Source organism: Cupressus sempervirens, chromosome 9 (genome assembly GCF_028749045.1).
Source record: "Cupressus sempervirens isolate cs-2001-9-10 chromosome 9, ASM2874904v1, whole genome shotgun sequence".
In the NCBI taxonomy this organism is placed as follows: domain Eukaryota; kingdom Viridiplantae; phylum Streptophyta; class Pinopsida; order Cupressales; family Cupressaceae; genus Cupressus; species Cupressus sempervirens.
This window is the reverse complement of record NC_143126.1, coordinates 714,434,994-714,454,335: the sequence shown is the minus strand read 5'-3', so window position 1 is coordinate 714,454,335 and position 19,342 is coordinate 714,434,994. Positions and strand designations below refer to the sequence as shown.

The window sequence follows — 19,342 nt, the reverse complement described above, 5'->3', positions numbered from 1 at the left end:
GATTGTTCATTCAGTTTACATTTCTCATTTTCAATATTTATTTGGTACTTGTTTTGTCTCTGTAAGTGGTTATGAATTTGCAGTATTTGGAAAAGTAATCTTTTCATTCTACCACCAGTTTCAGTAGAGTTTATCAGGCCAGAATGAAGTAGTTGCATATCTGGTTAGGGTGGCATTCATTTGGAATGCCAAGATTCAATATTTGGTATCTTGTAAACTGTGCTTATTTGAGTTATTTCTAATAAACAATGTTAATAGATTACTGTTGGTACTGCTGATATTTTTTATGTTATGAAACAGGGTTATCTGAAGTGGCAGCTGATAAACTTGAATCTTTGAAGAAAGTGTGTGATATTAGAGTGGTTCCATATTCACTAGTACTTGGATACACATATTGGACAGCTGGTAATGTGATTGGAAGTTTGTTGTGATTTTTTGACTTGTGTCTACACCTTTTGGTTTGCACATATCATCATTAAGATTCCGCACAAACAATAACATGCCAATAGGCTCCGTATTTTCCTTGAGATTTGGCTTTGCCAATTTTGCTGAAGTCAGCAGTTTTTTACACTTCTGTGAAAATTGAAGACATAGGCTGAGCTTTAGAACTGTTAATGTTTTGATTTCTTTAAAATGTGAGATAATCACTTATGTTAGTATCTTTCTGAGAATGCACTTTTGAATGAGGGCTGGTTTGTCAGCCTTTCTAAGAATAAGCTCCATGGGATTAACCACTTGGTCTACCCATTGGTAGTGTTGGTACTGTAGATGTAACCTTCATGTGAATAAAGTTATAAACCCCCTTCAATTCAAGAAATTTTTTGAAAAGGCTATTTATAGGCTATTTATCTTCAATCAAATAGTGTTTTCAAAGCTTTGCAAGTTCATAATTTGCAGTAACAATTGGACGAAGTTTTTATGGAGTGACATGCTGGTATCTCTTGAGGCTTATTCCTCATCCCTTTCTATGGATTTTTCCCTTTACAGACTTTGTTTGTAAATTTATCAATGCCATTGTATCCTTGACTTAAACATTGTTGACATGAACACTTGCTCTAGGAAATTCTTGTTATCACGGTTTCTCAGTCCTCTGTAATGACGTAGAAGTTATGCATTTTCCTAATTTGTCAGTCAGTCATAAGGATAGTGAGCCCACTTTTCCTAAATTGGGTCATATTCCATGCCTTTTTTATTTTCACATTAGTTTTTGTTATTATTTCTACTTTTCTCAGCACCACCATTGGTGGCCCATTTAGAACGTGGTGGTTGGCATATTTCCAAGGAGTTTCAAGGCAAGGGGATATGGGAATCAAGGGCCTAGATTTCAGGATTATGGAGGCAATGATATTGTGAAAGGGTACAATGGATACCCAACCTACACTATTATTATTATCATGGAGCATTAGTATTATTGATAATAAAGTGTATATATAGATAATAGGTATATATATATATATATATAGATTATTATCACATATTTTAATCATGATAATACCTTAAGAAAATATAATTTGTAGTAACTAATGTGAGTTAAAGAGACATCTCTATGGAGACATGTCTCATAATATTATCTACATATTCATTGAGAAGGTAACTTAAAACGTAAAAACCCTAACTGGCTTCTAGTTTGAATGCTGATGCACAACTTTTGTTTTTGCAATTTCCTCAAAGTTTACTAATTATTGTATTTGTTTTTCCTTTGTAAATATAAATCAGTAACTTCAAGAAATTTAAAATGGTAATATGAGAAATCAGACTGTAACTGGAAATTAAAACCACAATGCACCTTATTTGGTATTATCATCAATCAGAATTACATATTATTAAATGGCACCTGAATTGCAATATGTATTTGAAAGACCGTCTCACCAAATTGCCCTCTTATTGTCCATGTTAGCTTCTTATACACTTGTGTCTTCAATGTAGAAGGCTGTGAGTAGAATTGCATGCAAAGTTGGTGCTGAAACGTGGCTCCCAAATATTCCCACACGGCTGCTAGAGTGTAATACAGGCCTAAAATTCTTATTGTAGCCAATGCTGGTAATTATCGCAGCCCACAACAGTCATTTGCTGCCCCCCCGACCTGATTATAGCACCCAGATAAATAATACCAACACTGAATTTTTAATGGCAGTCCTCCTAAGAGGTAACATAAGTCTGTACTACTGTCTACAGGCCCTGTAGGATAGATCACAGGCTACCGGACTGAATTCTTTAGTATTAACCAGCTTCCCAATGCCCAGATATGTAGATAAAATAAACCCTCAAAATCTCACAATAACAGTCCTCCAAGAAACAGTAACACAGTAATGAAAGACACTAAATTATTTCGCAGAACTTATAAATCCAATCTCCCAGTCATAGAATATCACAGATAGGAGATTTAACCAATGAAACCACTATATATCAGCAGTGATTCCAAACAATCTTCAGAAACTCAGAGGCCCTTATACCTCAACAAGGGCTCATAATTCAGAATTCAGGAAAAAGCCACAAAGGCACAAAAGACAAATATATATTCAAGCGTGCTTTTCCTAATGAAATGAGCTCTCATTTATAATCTTTTATTGGGCAAAGTTTCCTAAAAAGCTCAACACTTGAAACTTTCCAACATACTTTTTAGAAACATCACTTAATGTCATTATTATAATAATATAAATATCATTATAATAATGCAACTTAATAATTATTGAATAAATAAGAGCTCATGCAGTTATTAACATGATTTACTGTAGGTGGCGACCAATTGCCAAGTCACCCACTGCACTACCAAAAATAGCAACTGCCAATAATAGACTTACTAAAAATAGCAAGTCCACAACTGAGACCCCCAAAACACCTTGTCAGCTCACAAGGGTCGCTATGATGAGCTAACTCCATCAACTGCATGGACTTGAAAAAAACGGGGACATTACATAAATCACACATACAATAAGTGCTATTACATGTTATAATAGTGAATCTTTAACATGGTATCAGAGCAGTCCAAAATTCTTGACAAATTCACATCTTGAAGCAATGTTGAAAGCCATAAACCATTGCTAACAGTAGTAAAAGAAATTAGTGACGATAATGTGCGAGTGAATAGACATTGTCTGGGTTGAATCCTATTAACAGAGCCAGAGTTACATTGGTGAATAGAGTGTTTGAATTGAATCTTGTAGATTGGTTGAGTCAAAGTTGACCTAATATGACCCTTATGGTCACCTTAAACCATCTATGTCTGTAAGTTTGTTTTCAACCAGTCATTTGCAAGTGTCTCCAATTGTGTTGGAGTCAAATATGCCTAGGAGCGAGTGTGTTGTGTCCACTAACAACAAAAATGTGGTGTAGTGTTCATACTCATCCTCCACACTCTACAATCTGATATCGGAGCATTTAATTCTATCACAACAACAAATGATTGTATTAGAGTGTACATTTAATATCAACCTCCTAGTTATGTCTTACAAGCAGATGGTTATATTTATGCATGATGCCAAGACAAACATCACTATCGTGACTATCAGGACAACCATTCTCATAAAGAAGAAACAACCTTGAAGATGAAATATTTTGTAATCAATTCATATTGCCTCAGATAATGAATGGACTAGTTAAATGATAAACTCTAGTGGCGTTAAATGCTAGAAGTCATGTGTGGTGTACGCTAAATATCACAAGCATGGGAAAGCATGACTTTATTAGGTATATTTTAGTCATAAGTGGATTGACTATCTTCAATCTTGGTGATTATAGTATTAAATGGTGGTTGATTCATCGATTAGCAACAATCATCTACTTTACAAACATAGAATATATAAGTCCAAAGACTCGATGCATATATGCAACAAAATACCTATGGAACAGTGAATATATATGTACAGTGACAAATGGTCTTTATTTGGACAACTTCATAGGAAGACAGTAAATCATGACCCCACGACATCATCAATGATTTGGCTTCTAAAGAAATCAAAGAAGCTATAGAGGAGCTATCACACCAATTAGCAAGAAAATATAAAACACATTAAATGAATAAATGTGAATGACAAGTCAACAAAGAGAAGTGCCACATAACTCAAAGGAAGTGACATGCTATAATGAAAGCGATTCATGGTCAATGATAGACTAGAAAATTAATACAAACGGATGATGATTAGTGATTTTTTGTTTTTTAATGGAGCAACATGTTATCTAATTGGAAGTAGCATATAGGTTGGCAATTTAAAATTCGTGCAAAGGTTGTGATTTTTTTTTGATAGATAATAAGATAAGATAAGATAAATTTATTAATGTCCAACTAGAAACCCTCCAGGGTCTAAGGGACTAGAAACAATGCAAAAGGGCAAAATGCCAGTAGGGGGGAAGCACCAAATAGTGTCTGCAAAAAAAGGAAGAAAGAAAAAGAACATAGAAGACAAGTGCTAAGTATTCCTCACAGACAAGAAGTAATCCAAGACTGAAGGGTACAGTCTAGAGTGAAGATGTGCCCTAGGTCGCCATCCATGAAGACTACTGGAGGGAGGGTAACATTGTTTAATGTGACCTTTATGGGGTCTCAAATATCTGGTGTGACTCGAATTAGTGCAAAGAGACTGCTTTGTCCCTCGGGCGGGGACAAAGGGAGTAAAGAATGAGGTGATAAGCTACTCAAGAGTCTGTCTTGATGGGAATTGAAGTAAAGAATAGAGTCTCAAAGCTGCAAGGTCTCCTGAAGATAAAGCACCAGACACCGTTGGTTGATGTAAGTGAAGAATGAGGAAACGAAACCACATTCCCTGAATAGGCACAAAAATCTACTCAACAAAAAATAAAATGTGTCTCAGTCTCCACCTCACAAAGGGGGCAAAGGCCGAAGATCTTATCGTCTCTGTTGATATGGTGGTCTGTCTGTGTGCATAGCCGGTGAGAGCCCACTTAAAGGACCCCAAGGAAATGCGAAAGGCATGATTGCACCGATGGGTAAGATACCAAGAGCGTCTAGTGATCCCATCTCGAATATCAAGGGAGTGCTCGACATAGAAGGTCATCCTCAGGTAGAGCCCCCTTGGAGGATTGCTCCAAGTCGTCAAGATATACTATCTGTAAATGTTGAGTCTAACATGCCCATTCAGCTCTTGCTAAGATGGAAGTAGGTGAGAAGGAGCATCCAACGAGAACTGGAAGGGGGACACGATCCATCGTAATAGTGATCGAGCCAAGGAGGGCTGAGACTTGAGTGAAACAGCAACAGGACCTGCCACCGGAACCGAACACTGCAATCCCCTTTGATGAGCAATAAGCTAAGTAAGGATATTTGTGGTGACCTTCATCTGAGTCAGCAAAGCTTCAAAGGTAGTGAAGAAACCAAACCAAATAAAAATAATCCCTAGCCTGAAAGGGTGAGCTCTGAAGTCTGCCAAGATGATGCTATGGGTTGTGGACCAATGACATCTGAGAATGTGCTAAAGAAAGAAAGTCTGAACCCTCTCAACAGAAGCCCAGTTAGACTCCAAAAGGGAGGGACCTCACACAATAGAGCCATAGAGGACAGTTGACTTGATTAGAGAGTCCATAAGGGACATCTTGGTCATGGTGTCTTGGAAGTGGTGGCGGAAACACTATCTCTTGGCATAGCAAGGGAGCGGAGCCCTTTACTAACCCGTGGCTGCATAGCTGGTCTCAAACTAAAGCGAGGCCCAGAGAACTTGACCCCCAAATAAGTATATGAAGATGTGATCTCAATCTCACTAACTTGGAACTGAAAATGGAGATGCGAGGGCTTTAAACAATTGAAGACCATAACCCGAGTCTTCCCCAGTTTAACCACTAATTGTCGTGAGTCATAGAAGGAGGCAAACCTATCTAGAAGTCTTTGAAGCCCTTCTGGGGAAGAAACTAGAAGAACCATATTGTTGGCAAATAAAAGAAACGAGATCAAGACTTGACGGAGATAACAACCATTGCTAGGGAGCGAGAAATCACGGAGGAAGGGCTCAAGCTCATCAATGTAGATGCCAAAGAGAATGGGGGAGAGAGGGAAGCCTTGCTTCACCTCGATGGTACTCTAGATAGGATCCGAAAATCCCTTAGGGGTTTTGAATTTGCCAGTAGCACTCTCATATAATCTCATAATAGCCATCAAGAGAATCTTCGAAATCTCGATGGTCCTAAGCATTTGAAAGAGGGCTACCCGAGGAATAGAGTCAAAGGCTTTGTAAAATTCTACAAAGTAGCAATAGACTTTCATGGAGTGGTGATTGGCCTCCTCAATAATGGCTCGTAAAGCCAAAATGTGATCGATAGTCTGATGGTCTGTGCAAAAGCCAACCTGCCTCCTAGCTCGAGAAGTTTTTGGTCAAGCTCTCTGGATAAGATACTGTTCAACATAGTAGCATAGAGTTTGGCAAATGTGTGCCCAACCATAATGGTCTTGTAATAGCTGGGGTTTGAGACTGACCCTTACTTGTGGATCGGGTAGATAATGTGTTGTGACCACGAGTCTGGAAAGCCAGTGCAAACCACCTTGTTGCAAAGCGCTGTGATGGAAGAGCCCAAAACTGAAATGCCAAGCTATAAAACTTGTCCTAAGACCCTTCCTCGTTTGACATCCTGCTGCTGTTCATGAATCGAAATAGCTAATTGATGGTGGATTAAGAGAAGAGGTGGCAACGGGGAGGGGAAGTGAGATGAAGAGGGTGTTGGTCGGGGATGTTGTAGAGAGTGGAGGTGTGGGAAGCGAGGGAGCTATGGTTGAGAGTGGAGGGCAGAGGGGGATGATGAGGGAACATGGTGCGCCAAAATAAGTTTGGGGACAACAAAAGAGAGTCATAGAGGGATTGACATAATAGAAGGGAAAAATTCCACTTCTTGTGACGAAGAAAGTGACGATAAGCAAGCCTCAGATGAGTGGAAGAGGGAGAAGGGTTGGAGAGAGCTGAGTGATGAAAGGACTTGCAGTCCTCATCGAACCACTGGTTCATGAGGTAGGAGCAAGAAGACTGCAAGAATTTAAATAAATTATTTCATATAAATTAAAGAAATATTAATGTTTTATAAAAGGTTGCAATCAGATTTAAGAGAAGAGATTACACAATGAGATTTGGTTGTTAAGTGTTGTGACTTATGTGAAGAGGTTCTACTTCAGTGAAAGACATTTCATATATAAAGGATGCTTTCATTCGAGAAGATGAATGAATTTGAGTTTTCAAAGAAAGAACAGGAATGAATTCCTCAACCCTAAACTTGATCGATGACATAGATAGTTTCTGTGTGGTGGGGATGTTTCTCTATTTTTTCTCCATATGTCGTTTAGGTGTTTAATGTTGATTCCCTCACCTGCCAAGAAATATGCATGTGGGGTTCGACATTTAACCATTGTCAACTTAAAGCACAAAGATGGCTTAAGTAAATACAACTATGATTCATATGACAAAGCGGGTTAGAAGGTCTTTTGTGTATATTTTGGTAGTGGATAGATGGATATTTGTTGGTTTGAGGAGCATTTGACATAGGAGATTGATGCATCTTGTGTGAAAGCCACGTGTGATGAAAAAATGAAGACACAACTTATTCGTTTGGTGGCACATATCTAGATCAGCTCTTCAAAGAGGAAGAATTAATAATAAGAGGGAGTCTAACAGTTAATGAGAGGCAACCTTGGATGATATCAGATTCAAGGGGGGTTTGACAACTTACTAGAGACAACCTTGGATGAGGAGGTCAGAATGTTAATAGTAGATTCAGAGGGAGTTTGACATTTCATTAGAAGAAACATTGAACAGGGAGGTCAAAAGGTTGACATTTGTTTTAGAGGGAGTCTAACATTTTCTATCAATTAGATAAGTACCTTTTTCTAATCCTCGAGTATTACATTCATCTACTCAATGTAGTCTCTTATTTGTATATGTACTATAAGAGCAATTTTCCTTGATCTTTTCCTTTGTCTCTAGGGATGTTCTTGCAAGAAATGAAGAATGATACATTAGGCATGCTTTTAAATATTGTGCAATACTCAATCTCATGACAGTAGCTCCAAAGTGGTTTTGGATCTAATATTCATTAGTTATCTGAAGATCATACTAGATAAAGTGAGGTCATTAGAGCAAGATATATTCTATGATTGGAAATATAAGTACCCTTCTATAACAAGGAGTTTGACATTTCACTAAAGGAAACCTTGGACGAAGAAGTCAGAAGGTTGATGCATAAGCTTCAGAAAAGAAACCAGGTTATCTTTAATGTCTGATGTTGCTAAGCCTGAAGATAAATCCACAGTTTAGTACATTCACTCATGTTACAATGAATCAAATTATTCCTCAATTGACCTTTGAGATCTTGGTCATATTTATTTAGAGGGAGTAGACCATGTTGGGATGGATTCTCTAGTGCTCAGGAAACTATTGCAGTCAGAGGACTGTGATATATGTGTTTAGACTGAAAGGCCTATATGCGAATGCCTAAAACCGTAGATGAATGCCTAGAATGCTATTTATTCATAGTACATTATCAGTTAAGATTTGACTATTGATATTTTCTCCAAAGCCTTCAGCCAAAGTGAAGTTTGCACATTGTTGAAGTGGAGTTATGGACCAAACCCCTTATTGAGAGGGAAACTTAACATAGTGATTTCTTGGGATGTCTCTTAAATGCATCCTTGTGAGAGAAAAGTTTGAGGTGAAAACCCTTGTTCCACCATCTGGGAATTTTCAGGGTGGATCGACCCTCATATGATTCATGGCGGACCCACCCTCTAATGTGGTTAATAGTGGATCTCATGTGAGTTATTACACAATCTCGTGAAAACTTTTTGAGAGGTGACGATCTTTCAATAAGTTTACTTGTGGTCACTAGTGTAAGGTAATGAGCTTAACAATAGTTTAACCTGTTATCATGCTAGATATCATTTGGTGGATGTCCTTGGAGATCATGATAGTGCATATCTGATGTAATATAGTTAGTAGTTATAGAGATATAGCATGGTGTATACTATGAGGCTTAGTATATGGAGACACCATGTGCAAATATTTTTTTGTTGGTAGGCATCACGGGACATACCAAGGAAGATATAAGTTTGGTGAATATCTTATGGTTGATATTCATGGCTGGACCATACTTTTGATGATATCATAAGATATAGCATGGTGTATACTATAAGGCTTAGTATATGGAGACACTATGCGCAAATATTTTTGTTGGTAGGCATCACGAGACATGATGCCAGTGCACATACCAAGGAAGATATTAAGTTTGGTGAATATCGTATGGTTGATATTCATGGCTGGATCATTCTTTTGATGATATCATAAGGTAATTTCTAAGCAATGGGTCTACCTTCTTTGGTAGACATTATGTGACTTGACGTCAATGCGCATACCAAGAAAAGATATGAGTATGGTGAATATCACATGGTTAATATTCTTGGGTATATCATACGCCTGGTGTTACCATGAGGTAACAGTTATACACCATGTTGTTTTATTTGGATAGAAATCATCCTCCCTAGGTAAGAGGGAGTGTTAATGATTGCAGCCTTGATTGGATGATTCCAATTGATGAAATCAAATGTTTGAATGGCATATCGTCCTTAAACTTTTGATATCTGTTGTACACTATTATTATCACAGAGCGTTAGTATTATTGATAATAAACTCTGTGTGTGTGTACACACACACACACACACACACACACACACACTATTAGTATCACAGACTATTAGTATTATTGATAATAAAGTGTGTGTGTATATAGATATCAATTATTATCACATATTTTAATCATAAAGAAAATATTATTTGTAATAACTAATGAGAGTTAAAGAGACATGTCTCTAATATTATATACATATTCATTGAGAAGGTAACTTAAAACACATAAATTAAAATAAGTACTATTACATGTTACAGCAGTGAATATTTAGCAGCTTATATATCTTTTATCTCATAAATCAGCATGCCCATGTGAAACATATTCTTTTGACTCCTGATAATTGAAGCATCCTCACCTCGGCCATAGTCCTTTTTTACTGCAGCCTAAATTCCCTTGATTACCTCTCTATCCTCATGTGGAGCTCTCTTATTTTTATCTTGCATGGTATACCATTTAAGGCACATGCATCATGATGAAGGGGTGCATTATGTTTGTTTGATCTTCCTTGTAATTTTTTTTCTATAAAAGGATATTGAAAAATATATTTTGTATTTGTTACTTTCGTGACTCTTTCACACATGAATTCCTCCTAAATTTCTCCTAAATATAAACTGTTTAAATATGCAAATTTGATTACCTCACATATGGGCCTAGTAAAGTCTGCACCAATTCTAAAATCAGCCCAAAAATGGTCATAACGGACCACATCTCTTACCTCAGCTGCAGTAATTGATGTAGATTGTCTTCAAGCTACACATACATCACTAACTACTGTGGAACACAAAACTCCTTTGACCTGGCAAAGATGGTCAAGAAGAATAAAAAAAGATGCAAACTGTTTATCAGCGTGTTTGAGAAGTTCCATCCCTCTAAATTTTTGATGATTGTCTTGTGGATGGTGATGGTTACATATACATATCAGTATTTCTGTTCTTCTCTTTGAGATCTGAAATCCACTAGAACTTGCCACTATCTTTGAGTAGACTTTTTAACAACTGCATACAACATGGTGTCCAAAATATAAGCTATTTTTTTCACCAACATGTCTTTTGCCTTAAAAATATGGGGCAACATTTGTAAAACCTCCTCAATAGTGTCACATGGCTGGCTGTGATTAAACATAGTTTTTGTCCTTGAACAATCTACTAGCTTAAAGAAGAAAGGAATTTTGTTGCATGTTTGGATGATATTAAGCAGCGGACAATTTCTAGCATCCATCCAACCTTCCATCATAATATTGTATCCTTCTATAGCCCACACTCTTTTCATTGGTGTAGTTAGCTTCTCTAATTAAAGTATTTTTTATCAGTTTAAGAGTAGTGCAAAGCATTTCATACTTAGGTGTTGTTGATGTCAGTTTAGTACCATTACATAACATATAGCAATTGAATACTTGATATAGAATACCAAACATTCAACCCTCTCTTCAAAGGTAAATACTCATGAAGAACATGAGAAAAACTCTAACGTTCCTTACACCTGTGAATACTAACTCAGTTATATTAATGTGATTTGTTGGTTAATCATGTAGGCGGGCTTACGTTGTTCTTTCAAGGATGTCAAACTTTTGCTGTGATGATGATGAAATCTAGCTTTGCAATGTATACTAGCATCAAATGATGTTGATGGTGATGATGGAGAGTACGTCCACCAATAATGCTCTAATTTTCTAACTTGTTTCAAGAATGAATTCCAACTGCTACACTACTTGCTGCTTTCTACTCCTTTGAATGGAAAGATTAGCAAATGGACGGGGATCAAATTTGATGAAAGCTTACCAGTGGCTCTACCTCCATAGATGTGATGATTCAAGGGAAAAAGACTAGATTACCATGCAAGGCTTCCTAACAAGCCACTACGACGCTAGTGGCCTAGTTTATAGATCCCTATCAAACATCCACTAATATCACCATGCAACTATCCATCTATTCTTACTCTTGCTTAACAACTTTCTTGAAATAAAATCTACTTTAACAACTTCAATGGAATTTAACTCTAACTATTGGAAGTAGAAACCATGCAATAACATCAAGTGTTCTTAATCACCATGCAAGACACAACAATGATAAAGAAGCAATTTTGGTATTATTTTAAGCAACAACTTTCTTCAACCATTGGAAGTAGAAACCATGCAATAACACCAAGTGTTCTTAATCACCATGCAAGACACAACAATGATAAAGAAGCAATTTTGGTATCATATAAGCAACAATTTTCTTCAACCCTTTACAAATGAGAGCAAGTGGCCTTATATAGGGGCCAAAATTACGACCAACGGTAGAGATTAAGAGGCAAAATCAACGATCCATATCAAATTCCAGAATCCCTATCTAGGGTTGCCAACCCATCGGCCAATGAGAAGATGCCAACTTATCAATGGACCAATGAAAAAAAGAAAAAGTGGCAAACAACAAGAAGGCACCAAAATGCTATCCAGTCAGAATCAGACACCTATCCTACCCAAGAAGAAAGGAGAATTTTCCACTTGAGCTTACGTCAAATGATCTTCTAATAGAATTCTACCCTTTTCTTTTATCTTCTTAGCCAAGGCAATGAACTTGGCTAGCCTGCCGTTGACTTCCTTCATGGGAGGGCAAGGCGTGTGCTTCATCTTGAGCTTAGCTGAATTCATCATGTTACTTGCTGCTTGCAGTGTCTTCTCATGATCCTTCTCATATTCTTTCGCATATTCGATAAAGGCACTGAGGGAGGCAAGGGTGGCCAAACGCTTCTTCCTAATGGAAACCTTCCCCAACTCATCCAATCTCGACCTAAACTTTGTCTCACTGACGCTCTCCTCTTTGATATCTTCAAAATCAAGTATAACCCCAACATCGCCCATCATGGTTGAAATGGAAGTGTCGATGCCTGGGCTGTGTTGTGCAATCTCATTCCATATCTCTTCAAGTGTCTTCAATTTGATGGTCAGGGCAACATACCAAGACTCCACTGTACTGATTTCTCCTTCATCCACCAACTTGGTTCTCTCTAAATATCTCTTCGGTAGCCCAATAACTGCCCATAGCCTGGGAATGGCTAAGTCCTTGACTGGAAGGGAATCCTTCCACACTCTTTCAAATGTTTTGAATTTGTCTCTAATAGCCACCAATGACCTGAATGTCGAGATAAATGAATGCAAGAAATTTTGCCCATCTTGAATTATATCATTGATCCACTTTGATTTCGTGTAGCTGAGCTGATATCTCTTCTATGTTTCTCCCATTGTTTTGTGGGAGGGATGCCTAATGCAATTGTTGGATAGGTTGGCAATCTCTCCAATACTTGTTTTTGGCCTCCAACTTTACGATCCTCTCATTTGCCTTCCCCAACCTTTCTCTAATTGAAACCATGCCTTCTTGGATCTCCTCACATTCCATGTCATCCGTAATTCTTTCCAAGTTATGCTCTACTATCTCATACTCCTGGGCTACAATCTCATCCACTGCCTTGCTAACCTTTAGTATAGCAATTTGAACTTTTCGGTGGCCCTCATCATCTCTCTTGATTACCTTTGCCACCGTTTTGCAATTTGTCCTTGTTTCTTGCTATTTTCCTTTTCCACTAACCCTTGAAAATCTTCAACTGTTCGGACAGTCACCAACTCGCCTCTTGGCATAAGCATTTGCCTTAACCATAGTGGTGTAGTGCATCTCCCCAAATTTGGATTCGGTTCGACTAGCAAAGCATCACCAACACCCTTAGGCGCATGGCTTACTTCCTCAATATCAACTAGCCTATCCTCTTCTTTGCTAGTGACTGTCATATCATCTCCATGTTGGTTCTCCGAGAGAGGAGAGTATTCGGTACTATCGCTGTAACCACTTGATTCCAAATCAGAGCTCACCTCTACCGAGACCCTTTGTCCACTTGTATTAACCCTTTGGCTCCTGGCCTCAATTATGTTCTCCCTTGACGGTGCTTCACTCTGTCTTTTTGCTGGAGGCTCCTAATGTTCTTTACTTTTCTCAACCTCCAAATTTCTCTTTTTGCTCTTAACTGCTCTTTGTTGTTGGCTACTGCCCCGACCTTTCTGTTCGACTGACTCTGTTGGATCCTCTTTCTTCGATTTCATCTTCTCATAAGGCGTACCTTTCAACTTTATAATTGCCTTAACTTCTCATTGTACCATGACTCAGTGTGTAGATCAACTGTCCTTGTAACTGCCTCTAGGGAAGGATCCTGATGATCATCCCAATCCACTGGACCCAATTCAGTTCCATCCACTGTATCATAATCTTCCCTTAGCACATTTTCATCATCTTCTAGCTAATTGGGAATATTAAGACCTCTCCATTTGATTGCCCTCATTATGCCCACTAAAAACCTTGAGAAAGCTAGCTTTGTCACATGAAAGTCATCCTGTGCATTGTCCCAAAAATCTTCTATAATAGAAGTATGTTTGAATGTGTTTGCCTGAGATGCCTTGTTAAGACCATTAGGACCAAATCTTTGTTTTGCTCTATAGCATCCTAGATGATACCGCTCTAACTCCTCCGCAACTGCAAAGGCAACATGATTGGGGCAAGTATCATTGCCTATTGCAAATGAGAAGGTAATCCTTGTCTCACCTTTAAGTTTCATCATCTTGTCGTAATGCTTAAGTTGCCTAGTCAACTCCATCAAAAGTATCTTGTCGGGTGGGTACCTTGGAAGTCTCTTGGGACAAACTGTACTTCCTCCCACTCTAATATATGTGAATTGTAAAAATTTGATGAACCAACTCCCATACTTCTTAACTTTTGCTTCCGCTTCTGATGAGAGCCTCCTAGCGGGTGTCCCTTGTAATATCCTTATCGTTTCAAGACAAAGGCATCTTAAAACATTTTATAATCTTTGGTGTTGTGCAAATGAAGTTGTGGATAGCACTCATGCACCAAACATTGTCCCGGCCCATTGGCAATCACTCCTAAGGGCTTAAGTCTAGGCTTTTCATATAGTCTTGCAATCAAATAGAAAAGGTAGGATCCCATGTAGAATTGCTTTTGATTTTGCACCGTCCTAAGTTGCAACTCTAAATTTTCACTTCTAATTCTAGCCCAATCAAATTTTCTCTTTCCATTTTCAATTTCATCAATAAAATAGTACATGCAATTCTCGAATTGCATTCCTTGAGCCATGCCCATGATTCGGCTAAGAAGCACAATAAGGTTGCTGTTTACCGCATAGGTTAATTAAGAATTGCACACAGATAATGAACATGAACACGAACAACAGAACTCTTCTTATTATATTCGCATATGGCAGACATTACATTATGCTTCCATGATCTGATGAATACAATGCTTCCCGAAAGGGTTATAAATACTTTCCGAAGAACTTCCCGAAGGAGTCCGTCGGCCACATACAACATGTCGCTACATAACAAAAATCTTTCCGAAGGGACCCATCGGCTACATAACAAGAACCTTTCCGAAGGGACCCGTTGGCTGATACACAATTTCCTTTCCAAAGGGACCCGTCGGCTAATACACAATTTCCTTCCTGAAGGGACTCGTCGGCTGATATGCAATTTCTACCAACGACATCATCCCCCTCAAAAAGAAAAGTCGTCTCTTGACGACTACAGAACAAAACTCAAACAACTAATACAACAATATTGATCTGTCACATCACTTTCACATTCATCCCGTTGCATCTATAGCCTTTGCTAACACAATACTGACTCCTCAAGCTGACCTTGTTAGCCACCTGTGCTGCTTTCTCTGCTTCCAACTCTTCGGTACCCTGAGCCAAGTGTCGCTGTACTGCCTCCAACTAGATGATCAGCTCCTCCCGAGCTCTCTACTCATCCACCAAGACAGCCTCACGGCCAACACCTACTCTCAGTGCCTCTGGTAGACAGACACTCCATGCCTGCAGCAACTCCAGGTCTTCTCCACTGGTCCGACTCCCACGACTGATATCCGCAACGACTGGGGGTCCAGGGGGCAACGCCCCCGGAGGGGTCGAGGGGCAGCGCCCCTGCGGGGTCTTGGGGTAGCGCCCCTGCGGGGTCCGATGGACACATAGCTCTGGTGGTACTCCTTTTAAGTCCTTATACGTCCAAGCAAAAACATCCTTGTACTCCATAAATATTCTGAATGCTGCTGCCTTTAATACTGGGTTCCAATCGTCTCCTAAAAAAATGTTCTTCGGATTTTCCTCATCACCCAAGTTCATTGCTTTCACTGTCGGCTCTTCATACTTTATTGGTTTATCTTTACTGAATGTATGGGCAGGTGTTTCATCCACCTGCGCTTCTCCCTCCTTCAGTTCACTGTACTCCTTCGGAAACTCATGGCCTTCTTTTCCTTCCTCGATACTCAAAATATTGCAGCTTGGAAAGACCTCATAATCCTCCATTTGCCAATGTAGCAATCCGTTTACTGAGTCTAGGTCGTCATCAGTTGACCCTCCTACTCTCAGCACCCCTTCATCATCTGGTTCCATCCTCTTTTTCCCTTCGTCATCACTCTCGCCACCACCTTCTGAGTCCGACGACGCGGCTTCTTCTCCTACCATCTGTGTATGCAAATCGATTATAAATCTCCTACCTCCCTTCTCCATTGACAGGGTGTTCCTTTTCCAATCATGCTTTACCTTAGCTTGCACCAGCCACCCCCGTCCTAGGATGGCATCGTACCCTCTTCTCTTTAATGGAATAACTACAAAATCCAATAAAAATGGTTGTGTCCCAATTGTTACCGGCTGCGCCATTAGAGTGCCCAAGGGTTTTATCCCATGTTGATTTGCTGTAAGTAACTGAAAGGTGGGTGGCCATAGTGTTGGTTGTCCAAGTTGTTTCCAAATATCTTCCAGCATCACATTCACTCCCAATCCTCCGTCTACTATTGTATCTGTTAGCACTATACCCAGAATGCCCATCTCCACCACTGCTGGATGTCTACCTGTCGTAAGTGCTAGTAACATCGGATCTGTTGCTGATGCCGTGGCTGTTTCCTTACTATCCTTTACTTCCTTTGTCACTCTCGGGGACGGTGTCATATTTATGATAGCCGTACGTAACTGTGGCATGGTGAGAAGAAGATCATTTAATTTAATTGACACTTCCGTTTGGATTATCTGTTTCACCATGCTTTGTTTCACCAAGTTTCTTTTCGGAGTTACAGTAGTGTCTTTTACTTGTGACTTTTCTGCTATCATCTGCTTTTCTATCTCTACTCAGGCTTTCTGTAACCTCTCCTTTTCTTCTTCCGCATTCGGATATTTTGCCTTCCTCGCCTGCTCCTGCTTGATCGCCAATACTTTCTCATTACTTGTTTCAATACTTAATAAATTTACACTTTGTTTCGAACATTTTGAATCTTCATGGTCCCCTGGACCACACCATCTGCACAGTAGTTGCGACGCCTCCTTTGTAGAAGAGTTCCTCGTGAAGTGACCCCAAAGATTACATGCTCGACACTGTATCATCGGCCGTCCACTCACATCATATTGTATTCTATTTCGGCTTCCATTGTTATTGTTATTGTTTCCACCCATTCCACATCTATTATTTCGATATCCACTTGAAGTTGCATCATTGCCCGTGTTGTTGCTATTGTTCGACGCTTCCTGCGTTAGTAACACCTGCTGGTGTCCTTTTGTTTTCAAGTTAAACAGGCACTCTTTCAGGGAATGCCCCGCCACTTGGCAGATGTCACAAAACTGCTTCTTCGAGCATGAACCCTTCGTATGGCCGTCCTCCTTGCAATTTGTGCACCATAGTTCTCCTTTTATTGTATCCGGATTCTTTTTCAAAATTTTGATTTCTTTCATCATCCAAAGCATGTCTTTCTTTAGTGCTTTTACCTTCTTGTTTGATTCCTCATCGCTACTGCTGCTCTCCGAGGATGAATCATTCGAATCAGAGGACTTATGCTTTTTCTTCTTACTCATCTTCTGTTCACTTTCCAAATCCATAGCACGAGTATGCGAATTGGTGTACGATGACGGTGGTACAATCTTCATTTTCTTTTTAAGAGCCGACCGTAGCCCCTCCACGAAACACCGTTTTTTCAACCCATCCGCTGGTTGACTCTCCATCTTTCTGATCAATTCTTTCAGTCGCCTGGCATAGGTTCGGACTGTCTCATTCTTTCCTTGTTTGGTGCTGTAGATTTCTACCACTATTTCATTATCATCTCAGAGTAATCTGAATTCTGCTATAAATTCTTTTTTAACATTCTCCCATGTATTAAGTTTCTGAGGACTAGTGTCAGAAATCCAGTCTATCGCCACACGTTGTAGGGCCGCTGGAAATTGTCTTACCCAATCATCCTCATCCATCACACCATTTGCCGTCCATATGGTTTCACGTGTTTTACAATGTCTGATAGGGTCTGCTGAACCATCACCGTGAAACTTGGGTAACTTTTCTTTAGGGCTAGCCATCGTTACTTGTCTTCGATTCTGAGGTACTTGTGTACCCGCGCTGTTCTGAGCTCCCGCACTATTCTGGACTCCTGCACTGTTCTGAACTCCCGCACTGTTCTGGTCTTCCGCGCTGTTTTGTATAACAATCTTGTTCCCGACAATTGCGTTGTCTGGTGAAAAGTCTTCAAGTGATGTTCTATTTTCCGCCTGTATCCGTTCGTCTAGTGTATCGGGAACGAAGAGATCCCTCCACGCTCATGCTCCCTCGGCACTCTGAGCCGTGTGAGTTGCTTCCTTTCCGTTCGGACACTCTCCCCTCGGCGTATACAGGTTAAGGAATTCTTCCCTTGTTTCTTCCACCAAATTCAAGCGTTGTCGAGTTTCTTCCAGCAATTCCTCGGCACTCCTCAGCCTACTAGGTGAGTGCACTCCCTCCGTCTGTGCCTCTTCACCCCTTCGGTGCCCCTTGGCAATCTGCTGAAGTCTCTGTTTGCACTCTGCTTGCTGTGTTAAAATTAAAATTTCTTTTGCTGTACTTAGTTCATTTTTTTCTTTTACCTTGTTCCTATCCTTGTTTGGCAAATTTGGCATCAATCTTCATATCATTTCTTTGTTCTAGGTTCGTCTGGCAATGGCGCCAAATGTTTACTGCATAGGTTAATTAAGAATTGCACACAGATAATGAACATGAACACGAACAACAGAACTCTTCTTATTATATTCGCATATGGCAGACATTACATTATGCTTCCATGATCTGATGAATACAATGCTTCTCGAAGGGGTTATAAATACTTTCCGATGAACTTCCCGAAGGAGTCCGTCGGCCACATACAACATGTCACTACATAACAAGAACCTTTCCGAAGGGACCCGTCGGCTGATACACAATTTTCTTTCCGAAGGGACCCGTCGGCTGATACACAATTTCCTTCCCGAAGGGACCCGTCGGCTGATACACAATTTCTACCGACGACAGTTGCCATACTCTGATTTGAAATTTGACTTGGTGAGCTTTGATGACTTGGTAACTCCCTTCTTGCCTTTGTCCAACCAATTTTGCTTTAGAATGAAGTAAACATCCTGATTATCTTGAAATAACTTGGTGCCTGATCCATCATTACCACTGTCATGCCTTTATGCTAGGAAATACTAAACACTTCTTCGACCACTTGCCCGCTGATGTTAACCAACACTCTCTTTCCTTCATCAAAAATGATGGACTTGGTAACAATATCAAACCAGGATGCACACTCCATTGCCAATTCTGGACAAGACAAAGTAGGAGGGAAAATCGTTGCGTGTACAATTCCGCTCTTCTAGATCTTCTTCACCATGGGGGATTGTCCTTCCTTCAATCTATCCTTAAACTGTATCA

General features: G+C 39.5%; 1 protein-coding gene across 4 annotated transcripts in view; it reads left to right on the top strand.

Moving 5' to 3' along the window:
• Positions 1 to 19,342, top strand: part of LOC149540716 (S-adenosyl-L-methionine-dependent methyltransferases superfamily protein) — a 171,554-nt gene that overhangs the window by 78,242 nt on the left and 73,970 nt on the right. For all 4 annotated transcript variants that reach the window (XR_016356431.1, XM_089801811.1, XM_089801810.1 and 1 more), the window contains exon 4: positions 301 to 405. Coding sequence is in view for 3 of the 4 variants with exons in the window: in XM_089801811.1 (XP_089657937.1) it covers positions 301 to 405 (105 nt within the window). In the remaining variant the exon portion in view is untranslated. The remainder of the gene's footprint in view (positions 1 to 300; positions 406 to 19,342) is intronic.